Source organism: Bombina bombina, chromosome 7 (genome assembly GCF_027579735.1).
Source record: "Bombina bombina isolate aBomBom1 chromosome 7, aBomBom1.pri, whole genome shotgun sequence".
Lineage (NCBI taxonomy): Eukaryota > Metazoa > Chordata > Amphibia > Anura > Bombinatoridae > Bombina > Bombina bombina.
Window position 1 is genome coordinate 215,358,850 of NC_069505.1, and position 16,786 is coordinate 215,375,635.

The 16,786-nt window shown below is 38.6% G+C and overlaps 1 protein-coding gene across 1 annotated transcript in view; it reads left to right on the plus strand.

The window, feature by feature from the left end:
- STK33 (serine/threonine kinase 33) overlaps positions 1-16,786 on the plus strand; it is a 252,991-nt gene that overhangs the window by 126,128 nt on the left and 110,077 nt on the right. The window contains exons 3-4 of the mRNA XM_053720610.1: positions 8,832-8,945; positions 12,011-12,115. Coding sequence (XP_053576585.1) covers positions 8,832-8,945; positions 12,011-12,115 — 219 coding nt within the window. The remainder of the gene's footprint in view (positions 1-8,831; positions 8,946-12,010; positions 12,116-16,786) is intronic.

Below are 16,786 nucleotides of genomic sequence, written 5' to 3' on the forward strand. Positions count from 1 at the left end.
TCCTTGTGTCCTAATCCTTCTTCTCAGAAAGGACGTTTTTTGCACGATTTGGACGTGGTCCGTGCTTTGATATTTTATTTACAAGCGACTAAGGACTTTCATCAGTCATCTTATTTGTTTGTCGTTTTCTCTGGGAAACATAAGGGTCAGAAAGCTACGGTTACCTCTTTCTTTTTAGTTGAAGAGTATCATCCGTTTTTATATATGAGACTGTTGGACAGCAGCCTCCTGAAGGAGTTACAGCTCATTCCATTAGGGCTGTTGCTTTTTCATGGACATTCAAAAATGAAGCTTCTGTAGCACAGATTTGCAAGGCTGCAACTTGGTCTTCTCTTCACACTTTTTCTAAATTTTACAAATTTGATACTTTTGCCTCGGCCGAGGCTGTTTTTGGGAGAAAGGTTCTTCAAGCAGTGGTGTCTTCCGTTTAAGTTCCCTGTCTTGTCCCTCCCTTATCATCCATGTAATCTAGCTTTGGTATTGTATCCCACAAGTAAGGATGAAATCCGTGGACTCATCGTGTCTTTAAAAAGAAAAGAAAATTTATGCTTACCTGATAAATTTGTTTCTTTTTAGACACGATGAGTCCACGGCCCGCCCTGTTCTCTGAGACAGGTTATTATTTTTTGTAAACTTTAGACACCTCTGCACCTTGGTTTTTCCTTTCTCTTCCTAACTTTGGTCGAATGACTGGAGTGGGAGGGAAGGGAGGAGCTATGTATAGCAGCTCTGCTGTGGTGCTCTTTGCCTCCTCCTGCTTACCAGGAGGTGAATATCCCACAAGTAAGGATAAAATCCGTGGACTCATCCTGTCTAAAAAGAAACAAATTTATCAGGTAAGCATAAATTTTCTTTTTAAGATATTGTCTGTGTTCTGTTAACTGGGGTTCGTCGGGCGTGGGATCACCTGAGTCAATTAGACCTTCTGGGGAAGAGATGGCCTTTGAGGCTTCAGGGGCCCCACCCTCTGGGCTGGAGTCGCCCATTGATCCGGCGGGGGAAAATGTGGCCTTCTGTTATAGACTGGCACGTCTTTGTGTCTTATTAAGGCATGTTTTGGCGGTGCTGGAGAATTCCAGCCCTACTGGGCCGAGGGATCCACGGTCTTCTGTGCCGGACGGCAAACTAGATTAGACGTGTGGGGGATGAAGTAATATCTTTAACGTCTCTGAGCTTGGGCCTCTAATCGGCTGGTCCGGTTGGCGTGCCGTTTTCCTTGGGCGTTCACCCTCGGGTGCTGCCTTTATTTTATTTAATCCGGTTAGGATATATTTGATTTGTTTAAGGAAGCTCATGTCTGCTATAATTTTACATTTTGGGAACAATTTCTCTCTGGAACTGATACTTGCGATTTTGTGGTCGCGTGTGCACTTCCTTGGAAGCTGTGTGTTTTCTATATCAGAACTTAATTATGATTATAGTTTATGTTTTCGATCCCTTTGGGGATTTGATTTTTCTTGGACCTTGGAGAGTTCAGGTGTTCCTTGTACCAGGCAGGTACTGGTCGGGCGCTAGCTGCTGTTCCTTAGAGTTCATGTCACCCACGTGAGGCCGGTGTGCTGGTTATCTTGTTGGGTGTTGAGTCGTTCACTTTGTTTGGAGTGTTCAGTTAAAGTTTATTTATCCATTACTTGAGGGGGTGTTTTCGTTTCTTATACGTCAACCTGCTCCTTGTCCTCGGTGAGGAGTGTCAGAGGGATTGTATAGGTCCTCTGCTGTTCCTTATGTGGGGATCCGTTTATGACTCCTCGTGGGTTCTGGAGGGTTTCAATTCCAAAGGGGTTTGGAGGTCTGGATGACCTCTGTTCTCCATTCCAAAGGGGTTTGGAGGTCTGGATGACCGCTGGACAGTTGGGGTATTAGTTTGGATGACGATCTTCGTTTCAATCTTTGTATTTTCCGGGTGTCTGTTTTTATTTTGTTCTAGTCACAGGTACCCCTCAAAGTTGCTGGGTCAGATTTTTTTCCCTTCTTGGGTGGTCTGGTCATCTGAGCCCGTAAGTTTGGGTATGTCCGTCTCCCCCTTTTTTCAGTATATTGCACGCTCTCATAAGATGGAGCACAGGGGTTGGGTTACTGCCCTTTTCCCCCCGGCAACCACCTCTGGTCCGCTTCTCTGTGGGAGTTGTGGGGTTGTCTATGATATTCCTGGTGTGGTTCAGGGATTTCCGGGAGGCTGATCCTGTGATCCAAGTAAGGGGTTTGTTACACTTGCAGGTGTAGCCTAGTGGGTCGCCCAGTTGCATGCATGACTAAGGTTGCATGTTTGAATCCAGCTATTGTGGTATGTTCTCCATTATATGGAGCCCTGTCCCTGGGAAACTCCGGGGTCCCTGGACTTGGAGTGTTGCTCTCGAACTGGACTCGGTCCTGGGCGGTTCAGTTTCAAACCTTAGGGTTTAGATCGTCCGGTTGTCCTTTCGGGGGGTAGGTTTTTATCTCTCATGGGAGATTTGGTATCTGCCTGAAGGCTAGTTAGCTGCCTTTCAGGTGGATCTACGGTTGTTGCCTGTGGCAACTTTTGCATTTGAGGTTGTTTGTCTCAACTGAGCCGGTAGTAATGACCATTGGGTTATTACTCAATGGTATTGTTTTACCATTCTCTTGGGTCTCTTCACCTTGCCTACGGCTGGGGAAGAGATCCCCTTGTCTTTTGTCCTCTTGGGGAGGATTTTGCAAGTATACAGTTTCCATGGAGACCCGGTGGGTCCTTATCTTCTCGTTTGAGGATTTTGTTCTTCCCTCCTTGCATGTTGGATGTCAGGGGGGCTGGATCTGGTACTAGGGTATCGTTGTAGCTCAGTGCCCTATCTCCCCTTTTGGGAGTGTTCCTTCTTTAGAGACGGGAACTGTGTAAGGGTTCCGGAACCCGAACGCGTAGTATTTCGGTCATGGATCATGGTAGCATGCCAGCTGCTAGTAATTGGTCAGAGTGGTTCTCCAATGGGTTCATTTTCTCTAAGCCCTCTGCTCTCTCTTGAGGCGGACGGTTCACGGGTGTTCCTTCCTCTGTCGTTGCATTGCTGCTGCTGTTGGATGTCTTCTGGGGTCCGGATTTCCTGGTTGGGAGTTACAGTTGTTGATTCGGCACTCTCTGTGGGATGGAGTCCCATGATGACTTAGGGTAAGCTTTACTGCCCTGGAGCTGGAACTCGCAAGTTCTGTCAGTTGTGGTTCTGTGTTTTACAGAAAGCCCTCTTTTTTCTGTTGGGACAGTTAGTTTTTCCATCCTGTCGGTGGGCTCTGTGTTTTTCCTTCAGTCCTTATATGGGTTTCCTACCTATATGTGGCTAGTTTTAGCGGTTGTGTCTGCTAGACTAGGGTTATGTGGGGAGCTTGTGGCTTCCTTGAAGCAGCATACGTTATATGGTGTCAAAGGATCTGAGAGTGAATTTTTATTATTCCTCTCGATTGCTCTCTCATAGGTTGGGAGTGTCTCTTTGGGAGATGGACTTTATAGAGAGTTCTTTTCCCTAGGTGGTTTTCTTGTAACAACCTTCGTTTTGCTTTGTCCTTGGGCTTTCTTACCCTATTCTGACGGTCCTTTGGATCTCCTTTGGGTACTCCGTTCTCTCCTTCGGGGGTAGGTGGAGGTGCTTTTCCTTCATGTAAGTTTGTGCGATTGGGAGCTTGCAGGACTTGGCTCCTCTGAGGCTTTGTGCTCAGTGGAATCTAAGGATTTGAGTGGTCTCCAGCACGGCATGCCGGTTGTTTAACTGATGGGCAGTTACTTTTGTTTGCAGTATTTTTTATGGGTAATTTCAGGTTGTGGTGCCCTTCGAAGGGGCTGCCTTCTGTACCCGCCCTTTGTTTGCATTCAGTGTCCTCTATAGCTTGGGTATTGTTTTCCCAAAAGTAATGAATGCAGCTGTGGACTCTTCCCGTTTAAGAAGAAAAACTTAAATTATGCCTACCTGATAATTTTCTTTTCTTCTGACGGGAAGAGTCCACAGCTCCCCACCCGTGTTTTATTGTTGAGACGGCTGTAGTTTAGTTCTTCTTCTGGCACCTTTTCCACCCTGATATTTCTCCTACTGTTCCTTGTTCCCTTGGCAGAATGACTGGGGGATGAGGGAAGTGGGGGAGCTACTTAAGCCTTTGGCTGGGGTGTCTTTGCCTCCTCCTGGTGGCCAGGTTCTGAACTCCCAAATGTAATGAATGCAGCTCTGGACTCTTCCCGTCAGAAGAAAAGAAAATTATCGGGTTAGCATAATTTTTTTAATTTTTTTTAAATCATATTCTTTTATTGAGGTTTTTTATCATTACATCATATAGTACATGCTCATATACATCATTAGTCAAGGTTCATGTAAAAAGCTTATCCATATTATACAATTAAAAGTGTATTAGATATTGATAGAATAAACCTTAAATTAACTATAAATTTACATGACTTTTAAGCATATACAAATGAAACCTCATTTTCTTTTATTTATATATCTGCATTTTAAAGATATCAATGTTATCTAACTAATAGGATAGTTTAGTATAATGCCTTTAAAACTAAAGACTTTCTAGAGATATCTTATAAAACTGATAAAGTATAACTGATAAAATCTTAAGAAAATAATTAAGTACCACCATTGAAAAACTAGGAGGCTTTGATCATTCATGAGGGAAAATATTACAAGCTATAGATAACCTGAGCTAACTAATATATTATTATAGTGCATAATCTGGAATGCAGTAAGAGTGCATCAATGCCCTTATATTTCCTTCCATATATTCTTGATATGCTTTCGGGTTAACATATAACAGGATATCTACATATCGCTAAGTACAGATATAATTTAGCAGGTAATGAATAAAAGGGGCTTCTGTCAAAGTTTAATATGGCTCAGCTATATGGTTTATAAAAACAATTGGCAGCCCATGAAAAATGGAGTTAGTGAAGTACACTATCAGCCGAAGCAGATTTATGTTACAGAAACCTTAACACCTTTATAGTAGGTATATGTATATGGCAAATCAAACTGCCTATAAATAATTTGGGGATTATCTATTGTGAAAGGAGAGATTACCACAATATAGGTCTAATGTTTAAGTAGGGTATATGGATAATTAAGATTACCTCAGAGCAGTAAAAGGGTGAACTAAAAGAACTAGCTGCTGATGCGCTATAGAGTGGTGTACGAAGACTTAAACTTGTTGAATATGCCACACAGTAACATATCAAGTATTACAGGGGATTACAAACCTTAAATTCATATAAAAAAACCTGTATATGTATACAAAAATAAAAGCAGAAACTGGCGCTAGATATCTCAACATTGCGTATATAGGGAGCACTAGCTTAACTGTGTAACCGAGAAGGATCTGGTAATAGATTCTGCTCATCATACTCCAGATGCGATGAACTGGGACAATACTTGTAGGTGATAGTATAGGGCAGGGTCTGAGTCAAATAGATTAGAGACTGCCACTGGACCGAGATGTTCAGTCGAGGGACATTGCTGCATATCAATGGACCCCAACAAGCATATGTCCCGCGTCTTATAGTCTGTTTTGGCTCATAGCTTAATACGGTGTTGTGTCGGGAGTTTCCTCTTTCTCTCTGCCCTGTTAGGATCTGGCAGTCCACACTCTTGGTATTTGTATAGTTAGTACCATATATCAGGAGGTCGGCTGCACCATCCTGAGTTTTGGCAGGAAAGGATTCGGTCTGAGGATTTTTCTGCTGTGTGGTGGCACCATTCCTAGCTGTGTTACAGAGATTTCCCGATTCCCGCTGAGGGAAGGCCAAGTTTGATTCGACTGTGAACTTTCCAGACTGTAACAGGTAGCTCTTATTTCTATCTGTATTGTGATGAGGGATATCTGTAGCGGGTTGCAATTCCATAAACTGCAGGAGATGATCCCCTCTCTCCGCCATCTTAGGTGTACTGGCGTCTCCTTGAGCCCAAGAATCTCTGATTAATTGTGTAAGATCATTAAAATTGCTTTGCTTCTGCAGATCTAACTTTATGAGGATCGCTTGTATCTGTAGTTGGTTACCCTCCTTCATAGTCAAAGTAAGGAGTATAGTCAAGGTGTACCCCGGGAGGCCGGGGGGGGGGGTGGTGGTTATGAGAACTCCAGTGAAGGCCTCCACGTAAGTTCTCCATGGGCTAAATCCGAACCCTGAAAGCACAGATGAAGGAACCTCGGTATGCCAGAGTCCCCACGTTGTGAGGTAGCTGAGCACCCCAAATGTAAGTAAAATTATATATATAGATATATCTGCGTGTTTAGTTGTTAGATTAGCAGGATTGATCAGGGAGCTTAATTAATTGTGACTTGTCATGGTCGCTTCCTAGCCACGCCCCCCTATTTTGTTTTTTACTCCAGTAAGTTCCTGCACTTATTCTCCACTTCTAGTTGTCTAGTCCTTTCACCCAGATACACAGTAGACTCACCCACTATTTGTTTGTAAAGTACGGCTATTTTGCTTTAAAGACCATTATATTATGCTGGTTGTCAATCACTGACTCGTCATCGTCACAGTGATCCCCGAAGAGGTACCCTGGTAGCAGCCATCTGTTAAGTTAGAACAGTCCATCCTCTCTTTCACTATAATATACATAGCATTTCTTGTAATTACAAGATTTGTGTGAAGTATTGCAATAAGTTAACATACTGGTTGGGTGTGAACATTTTCTGAATACATTTTTCTTGTGCAATTGTAATGGCTATTCCCTACTACCACCACTTGCCTTATTTGGAGGAGCCAATTCATGTGTTACTGGAGGAGACAAGCCAAGCCACAGCCATTTTGTTAACAAAACTTGCATGTTGTTTAATCATCTCTGCTCAAGCCAATTAGGGACAGATATGTAGAAGGGGTATACTTGTGGAAAATCCACTATATTTAAGTTAAATTACAGCATGGGGGTAAAATAAATAAAGTAAAATAGTTTTACGACATATGGTTAGACATTCTATATTGTTCTCAATCCGTTTCATATACATTTACTTATGAGGTGTATGAGCTTAGGCTTGCTCACAAGGCGACAATGGTGTGCAGGTACAAAATCAGCTGCAAAAGTATTGAATACAGAGGTAAGAATGAGGAATAGAATAGAGTGACTGTACGTTTAGTACCACAGACTGCTACCCTGTTAATGTCTAGATTCATTTGGAAAACTCTGTCTAAATTGCTTTGTACTTCTTTATGTAATTGTTTTACAAGAAATTGATATGGTATGAGAGAACCCTCTGCTACCACTCTTACATTAAAGGGACGTGAAACACAAAACTTTTATTTCCACCTACTCAATATTTCCAAGATTGGTACTTTTCTGAGTGCTAACACCACAAAGCAAATAATCCACTCCCTTGTTTCCCGACTTGACTACTGCAATAACCTACTTACTGGCCTTCCTCTTTCCCGCCTCTCGCCCCTTCAATCCATTCTAAATGCCTCTGCCAGGCTAATCCACCTTTCCCGTCGCTCTGTATCTGCTGCACCTCTCTGCGAGTCCCTTCATTGGCTCCCCATACACAGCAGAATTAAATTCAAAATTCTTACCCTTACATACAAAGCTCTCACCAACGCCGCTCCGCACTACCTATCCTCTCTAATCAGCAAATATACTCCAGCTCACCCACTAAGATCCAATAATGACCTGCTCCTTGCATCTACGACTATCACCTCTTCCCATGCTAGACTGCAGGTCTTCTGTCATGCAGCACCTACCCTCTGGAACACTCTCCCTCGTGCTGTCAGGCTTTGCCCTAATGTTTCTACCTTTAAATGTTCCCTGAAGACTTTTTTGTTTAGAGAAGCCAACTACCCAACTCAGTAATAAATTAATTTCACTTACCTAACAACATTTCCCTCATCTAACTCTGCATTAACATCTTTCTCAATCTTGCAGTCCTCACCTCCTGTTTCTCAACCTCCTACCCTTCTAGATTGTAAGTTCCCACAGGAATAGGGCCCTCAATTCCTCCTGTATGTGTTTGTAAATGTTGTGCTGTCTCTTACAAGTCTTATATTGTTTTAGTTAAATGAATTGAATCCATGGACAGCGCTGCAGAATTTGTTGGTGCTTCATAAATAAAGTATAATAATAATAATTTCATGATTTAGGTAGAACATACAACTTTCCTGTTTACTTCTATTATAACATTTTCTTTGTTCTCTTGGTATCCTTTGTTAAAGGAGCAGCAATACATTACCGAGAGCTAGCTGAAGAAATCAGGTGAATCAATGACGAGGCATAAATGTGCAGCAACCTATCAGCAGTTAGTTCCCAGTAGTGCATTGCTGCTTCTGAGCATACCTAGGTATAATTTTCAAGAAAGGATACCAAGAGGACAAAAGCAAATAAAATACTAGAAGTGAATTGGAAAGTTGTTTAAAGAAACATTTTTATTACATAATTCAGATATATCATACACTTTCTATCAACTTTTAAATTTACTTTTATTATCAAATTTCATTGCACTGCTGGCAGCTATCTAAGCACATTTAGTTAGCCAATCACAAGAGACAAATGTATGCAGGTACCAATCAGCAGCTAGCTCCCACTAGTGTAGGATATGTGCGTATTTATTTTAAACAAGGTATACCACGAAAAAAATTGTTATTTTAAAAGTGTATTGAAATGACATGATCTATCTGAATCTTGCAACTTTAATTTGGATTTTCCTATCCCCTTAAAATGGCATGTTCTGTCTGAATCATGAAAGCAAAATGTTGGGTTTTATGTATCTTTAAGATGTAATTAGATGCTCGTCTTAATAATTTCATTCTTAGTTGAATTTAATGCTTTCTAAAACTGGTTCATTTTAATAAATTGAAACAAAATCAAAGCTAAACATTTCTGATTTCATTTTAATTTTTTTAGCAAATATACATTTTTGGAAGGAAACTTGGACAAGGAAGTTTTGGAACAGTGATTGAAGCCACTCACACGGAAACTGGCAAACAGTGGGCAATAAAAAAAGTAAATAAAGAAAAGGTGAGTTCTAGTACCTTTGTTATTTCAGTATAATCAGTTAGTCAGGGCTTCTTTTGAAAGAAAATGTAACATATCCTTTTTGAGCTCTGTTTTCTATTAGGATGTGTTTACTTGCAGTAGAGCCACAGAAGGGAGGCGATAGGCATCTTACCACAATAATTTTATTAGTTATATAATTAGAACATTTGTGCAGAAATATAGTCTGTTTTAGTGTGATTTTAGCATGTTAAAAATAAGCAGACAGACTCCATTTCTTACTACCAATGCATCGACACACACAGATTGAGTGGGTTTTAAGACAACATAGTCATGGTACTTCATTTAATAAAGTAAAGTATTCCAAAGTGTACAAAATCCCCACTATCCTCCTCTCAACTGATGAAGAAAAACATTTTGAAAGATTGGATTGAACCTTCTTTATACTGAACCTTGCACACGTTGGTATACTAGACTTATTTAGGAGAATTATGGCCTTATGTAGTGCCTCAGCAAAACATAAAGTTAACGGCCTATTTACTAAACTATTTAATATCGAAATGGAACCAGATAAGGGTGCCTGTTATCCCCACAACTATTTATTCTTTCAATGCAAATCATTCAACATTATTCCAACATACAAGGGGTTACTATTTATCAAGTGAACCACAAACTTGTTTTATTTAGCAACAATAGTCTGATGACTTTTACAACCACAGACAGTTCTCTCTCTCTGATACAGGCCGAGAAAAAGGAATATTTGAAAGTTTCTAATTTGTTTAGTAAACCGTAATAAGTTGTAACCAATTAATTTATCACAAGCAGAGCTGAAACATTTAGAAAGCCACAGCCCTTTCAGAGTCAAAAGAAATTACTTGATATATCTTGGCACCCTATTTCAACATGGGGCCCAAAAAATCTCTATTGTTTGTGGAGAATTCATGGAGTAAAAATGTTTTTGCCAACAATTGTATATGTTTTCCATATGACTCTCATAGACAATCTGTTATTAATGGTTAAGTATGGAGGCAAAGCCCCCTAGAGTATTTTAAGCTACTTATACCTAACCTTGGCAGAGAAAGAGATTGGAGTTTCTTACTTCCACTTGTACAGTTTTTAGATTTCTCTTCACTGCATCATAGAGTGGTCTTCCTGGGACTACACACTATCAAAATTATGGGTTCACTTTGAGCACACACATCATCACCTCAAGTGGGCTGTAATTGCTGGATATACTGCGGAATTATATTTGCAAAAATCCTTCATTACATTCAGCTTATCCTCTCTCTCATGACTATCCTTAAAAACCCAAAATTTAAAGAGGTTCTGGATGTTACTCTTGCAAAGCCAATTAATATATCAAAGAGTGCTATTAAGACCCTGGGTGGTGGATTTTTTAACTGTGTTCAATATTGCATCCATTGTATCACTTTATATTCACAAGTAGAGTGACCTAAATTTACATGACAAATTTCATAAGTTATATTTCCCAGAGATGCCTGTAAAGTGAGCCCCTTCTCTTACATATTCATATCTACTAAATTATCCCCAGAAGGAACTGCCTGCTCCTTTATTTTGTGACAAATTGAGAAAGATATTTAAATTCACTGTTAAGTCTTTTTTGGGGCATTTATTCTAGAATAGTATCAGAATATTTACATGTTTGTAACCCACTCCTAAGAATTTAAAGCGTTTATACAGAGTGGGTCAGATATGTGTTGGAGGAGTTGCTAAGGCACAGGCATACTTTACCATATCTAGTAGTCGTGCCCCAAAATCCATTTTTGGTCAACAATATTACCTCATCTTAAAGGGACACTGAACCCAAATTTTTTTTCTTTCATGATTCAGATAGAGCATGCGATTTTAAGCAACTTTCTAATTTACTCCTATTATTAAATTGTCTTCATTCTCTTGGTATCTTTATTTGAAAAGCAAGAATGTAAGTTTAGATGCCAGATCATTTTTTTGTGAACAATCTGGGTTGTTCTTGCTGATTGGTGGATAAATTCACCCACTAATAAACACGTGCTGTCCAGGTCTGAACCAAAAATTGTCTGGCTCCTTAGCTTAGATGCCTTATTTTTCAAATAAAGATAGTAAGAGAACAAAGAAAAATTGATAATAGAAGTAAATTAGAAAGTTGCTTAATTGCATGCTCTATCATGAAAGAACAAAATTGGGTTCAGTATCCCTTTAAAAACTATTGAGTCTCACTCCCTTGGACCCAGGCCTTAAATACAAATTGCACAATAAGTTCTGCAAGTTAAATGTAAACAGTACTAAACAACTGATTCTGAGGTTCTTGGGGAAAAAAGAAACTTCTACAATTCAGGACTAGTATACCAAAGTGGTTCTGGCTTTAACTTTTGAAAGATATTGTTACTAAATGAAAGACCAATTGGACTCCCACCACCCTTTCCTGCACATTTAAAGCCATTTCTGCCGGACCTAGATTCAAGATTATCCGTGAGAGCTGCATGTTATTAAGTTCTCTATATAAAGGGGAATAAGACCTAATATCTCTTATTGCACAATAGGATAGTAGACAACATGTTTTAATACCAATAATCTGTCTTGGTAGTTTCCTCTTTTATGACCTTAAAGGGACACTAAACCCAATTTTTTTCTTTAATGATTCAGATAGAACATGCTAGGTAGAACATTTTCTTTGTTCTCTTGTTATCTTTATTTAAAAAGCAGGGATTTAAAGCTTAGGAGCCAGCCCATTTTAGGTTCAGCACCTTGGATAACGCTTGCTTATTGATGGCGACATTTAGCAAACCAAAAAGCAAGCATAACTTAGGTTCTGAACCAAAAATAGTCCGGCTATTAAGCTTTACATTCTTGCTTTTTAAAATAAAGATAGCAAGAGAACAAAGACAAATTAATAATGGGAGTAAATTAGAAAGTTGCTTAAAATTGCTGCTCTGTCTGAATCATTAAATAAAACATTTGGGTTTGGTGTCCCATTAAGCATTAAAATACAAGAAAATAAGAATATAAGATATAAATATATAAGAAAATAATGATGTATTCATTTTTTATGTAAATGTCCTAAGAAAATTGCACTTTTTATATCTTTGAAGGCTGGAACTTCTGCTGTGAAACTGTTAGAGCGAGAAGTTAATATTCTAAAAATCGTTAATCATGATCACATAATCCATCTAGAAGAAGTGTTTGAAACACCCAAGGTAAGTAGAGAAATATAGAAACATATAAAAGGCCCATCAAGTCTACCCCTGGCCAGAAACAGAATTCAGGGATATGATTGTTTGTGTTAAATGGGTCACCTTTTTAGTAGGATTAATTTAAGCTCAGCTGGAGCTTTTTGTAAGTATATTAGATTTGTATAGGTTGAACTCAATGCACTTCTGTCTTTTTTTAACCTCATCTATTATGTTACTGTTTTCTTAAAGGGACAGTATACTGTAAACATGTTTCTTTTACAAGATATACCGAGTCCACGGGTTTCATCCTTTACTTGTGGGATATATTCCTACTGCTAACAGGAAGTGACAAAGAGCACCACAGCAGAGCTGCTATATAGCTCCTCCCCTAACTCCTCCCCCAGTCATTCTCTTTGCCTATGCTAGCAGTAGGAAGGGTAAAGTTTATTTATAAGCGACCAAGGATTTCCGTCAAACATCTTCCCTGTTTGTTGTTTATTCTGGGAAGCGTAGGGGTCAAAAAGCTACGGCTACCTCTCTCTCTTTTTGGCTGAGAAGCATCATCCGCTTGGCATATGAGACTGCTGGACAGCAGCCCCCTGGAAGGATTACGGCTCATTCCACTAGAGCTGTGGCTTCCACTTGGGCTTTTAAGAACGATGCTTCTGTTGAACAGATTTGTAAGGCTGCGACTTGGTCCTCTCTTCATACTTTTTCCAAATTTTCCAAATTTGATACTTTCTTTCATGTAATTAGCAAGAATCCATGAGCTAGTGACGTATGGGATATACATTCCTACCAGGAGGGGCAAAGTTTCCCAAACCTTAAAATGCCTATAAATACACCCCTCACCACACCCACAATTCAGTTTTACAAACTTTGCCTCCCATGGAGGTGGTGAAGTAAGTTTGTGCTAGATTCTACGTTGATATGCGCTTCGCAGCAGGCTGGAGCCCGGTTGTCCTCTCAGAGTGCAGTGAATGTCAGAGGGATGTGAAGAGAGTATTGCCTATTTGAATTCAATGGTCTCCTTCTACGGGATCTATTTCATAGGTTCTCTGTTATCGGTCGTAGAGATTCATCTCTTACCTCCCTTTTCAGATCGACGATATACTCTTATATACCATTACCTCTACTGATTCTCGTTTCAGTACTGGTTTGGCTATCTACTATATGTAGATGAGTGTCTTAGGGTAAGTAAGTCTTATTTTATTATGGCACTCTAAGCTATGGTTGGGCACTTTCTATGTAAAGTTCTAAATATATGTCTTTAAACTTATATTTGCCATGATTCAGGATAATCAGTATTCCTTTAAAATTCAGACTGTCAGTTTCATTATTTGGGATAATGCATTTTAATTCAATTTATTTTTCTTTACCTTGGAAATTTTCAATTGATCATTTTTCCCTGTGTGCTGTTAGGCTCGCGGGGGCAGAAAATGTTTCTTTTTATTGCGTCATTCTTGGCGCAGACTTTTTTGGCGCAAAAAATTCGTAATTTCCGGCGCCGTAGTTGACGCGGGAAGTTGTATTCTGTTAATACGTCATTTTTGACGCATGTGTATTCAGACATTTTTTTTGCGCCAAAAAATGTGGGCGTCGGTTCTGGCGTCAGAGGATGTGGCGTCATACTTGGCGCCAAATATATGGGCGTTGTATTTAGCGCCAATAATGTGGGCGTCATATTTGGCGCCAAAAAATGTGGGCGTATTTTTTGTTTCACTTTTTTTCCTCACATTATTTAAACCTCACTTTTTTTATTGCTTCTGGTTTCTAGAAGCTTATTATTTTGCATTCTTTTCCCATTCCTGAAACTGTCATTTAAGGAATTTGATAATTTTGCTTTAAATATTGTTTTTTTCTATTGCATATTGCAAGATTTCACTGTTCCTGTTTCAAAACAATCTAAGAGGATTCCTGTTGACTGAGTTCAGTCCTACCAAAGCTAAGTTCGTTTATTTTAAATATTATGAATGTTTATCTTTAGCTATGGTTTGTAATAAGTTATCATGATAAACTTTTACATGCAGAATCCATTAGTATTTATGCTTTATATATTGCCATTCTTTTTACATCTTATGTACAAGAAATATTTAGAAGATTTATAAGAAATATTTTTCTGATTCTATTTTAAAGGCTTTGTCTGACATCGTGCCTTCTAATAAAAATTTTTTTTAGGTCTTTTTCAAACTTCTTTTTTAATTATTGAAGTTTCAAATGACCAACAACATACTGATTTATCCTTCTCTGATGATGTTTTTTCTCATTCAGAATTTTCTTCATCAGATATTGACACTAACAAATCTACTTTTTTATTCTATTTTTTTATTAAAGTACATTTGTTTTTGTTGAAAAGGTGTTGATTATTTTGGATATTAAGGTAACTAGTTATTTTTCAAGACTAGCTAACACTATTTCTGCTTATTTATTCTTCTGTGTTTTCAGAGGTTTTTTTCCAATTCCTCATACTAGGGAATGGAATAGGCTGAGAATTTTCTTTTATTACTTCTTCAAAGGTTTTAAACTATATTCTTTGCCGGCAGTTAAATTCAATTTGGAGGGTTCTCCAATTTATTGGGGCTATCTCTACTCCTACTAATTATGCTATTGTTTCTATAGCAAAATAGTATTTATTTTCCTTTAGATGGTTGTATCTTATTTATGGAAAATTTATTTAGTTTCAGGTACTTTTCTTGGACCTGTGATTTATTTGCAATTGCTTCATTTTTTCTGTTTACTTTAAGATCAAGTATCAGATTATGATTTATTTTAGCATTGTTAAAGGGACAAAATTTGCTAGACTAGGTGCTGTTGCATTTGTCTTGTTGTTTTGCATTTATTGATTATGCAAGTCCACTGTATTGACTGGTCCTTTAACTGGACTATCATGCTAATAATTTCATTTGTGTCTTCATTTTATTGAATATTTTCGCAAATGAGGTTTAATCTATGTCTTTAGCTGTTTTAGCTAGAAGAATTTTGTGATTTCTAAAAATCCATATTTCTTTTGTTCTAAGATAATCAATTATTTGTTTTATAATTGGATTCAATTCTTAACTGTTACTCTGGGCTTCAAGATTGAGTTCTAAGACTAAAACTTTAAGCTTATACTAGTTTGGTTGTTCTTATTAAGGAACAAATTCCTGAATTCTTTCCCAAGTAACATGTTTTTAATTGGAAATTTTTCAGTTCGAAATCAGTTCCCTAAAAATTGCGATGTACGTGCCGTATTCCAGCTTGGCTGGCAAGGGGCAGGTTAAGACTTTTTTGAAATTTATTTGGTTCTATTCGGTCCAAATTTCTTTGATTTTATTCCAGTAAGGCTAACACTTTAAGTGTGTTTCGGTCCTATATATTTTGGGTACTGTTGAAGCTTGGCTGATCACCCGTGGGGTTCAAGCGCTGCTCAGACCTGGAATCTTCTGGGGTATTTCTTCCAGTTCCATTTTTAGGAACTGGGTTTTGGAGTTTTATTCAATCTATTCTGCCTTTTTTTGGTCAGTGATAGCATTATTTGTTTTCATTAGATACAATAAATGCATATTTTCATTTTTCTGTTTTCATTCAGATTATTTTCTGAGGATGCGGAATCTCATATGATTCACTTTGTTCTTCCAGGACATAGTTAGAGGATCTTTTTATCAAAAGCTCTTGATTCCTCACACAAGGGTCACCTTTTTTAGGTTTCCAGATAGTTTGTGTCACTGTCTTTGTCTCTATCAGACAAGGGACAATTTTATTGTGTTCCGTCTGTCGGTGCCTTTAGTCTCTATTATTTCCTTCAGTTGCTATATATGTATAGACGTTTTAGGTCTTATGGCCACAGCAATGGATTCAATTCCCTTTGCTCATTTTCAATAGAAAGAACCTTTCCAGTCTTTTATGCTGAATTATGGTGCAGAGATTCTAGGATTTCGCATTTTAAATCTTCGAATCCTAATATTTATCTCTCTTGATTTGGTGGTTAAGATCACCATCATTTAGTTCTACAGGTCTCTTCGTTTCTTTCAACCTGGACCATGATCTCTACAGATATGAGTCTTTTTGGTTGGGAGGCTGTCTGAGGATCTCTGTCAGCACAAGGGGTTTGGAAATCTCAGGAGGCGAGATTACCATTTGATATTTTAGAACTCCGTGCTTTCTCAGAGTTTTTCAGTTAGTTTCTTTTTGAAGAAGAGACGTTTATTGTTTTTCAGATAATATCACAACTATGGAGTATGTCAATCATCAGGGTAGGACTATCAGTCCTTAGGCTGTGACAGAAGTGTCTCGGATATTAGCTTGGGCTAAATCCAGCTCCTATCTAAATTCTGTGGTTTTTTTCCCAGGTATAGATATTTGGGAAGCGGATTATCTCTGTTAATCAAGCTTTACTTCCGGGAGAATGGTCTCTCTTACCCAGATATGTTTTTCAATTTTTCAGATGTGAGCATTTCTAGAAATAGATCTGTTGGCATCTCATCTGAATAAAGAACTTCCCAGGGGCCTATTCAGGTCCGGGGATCTTCAGGCGGAAGTAGTGTATGCATTGACATTTCTTTGGAATTATCTTTTTGCCTATTTTTTTCCGCCTCTAGTTCTTCTTCCAAAGTGATTTCCAAAATTCTTATGGAGTATTTGTTGTTATGCTGGTGCCTCCAGCATGGCCTCTCAGGTTTTGGTATGCGGATCTCATTCGGATGGCCAGTTGCCAAC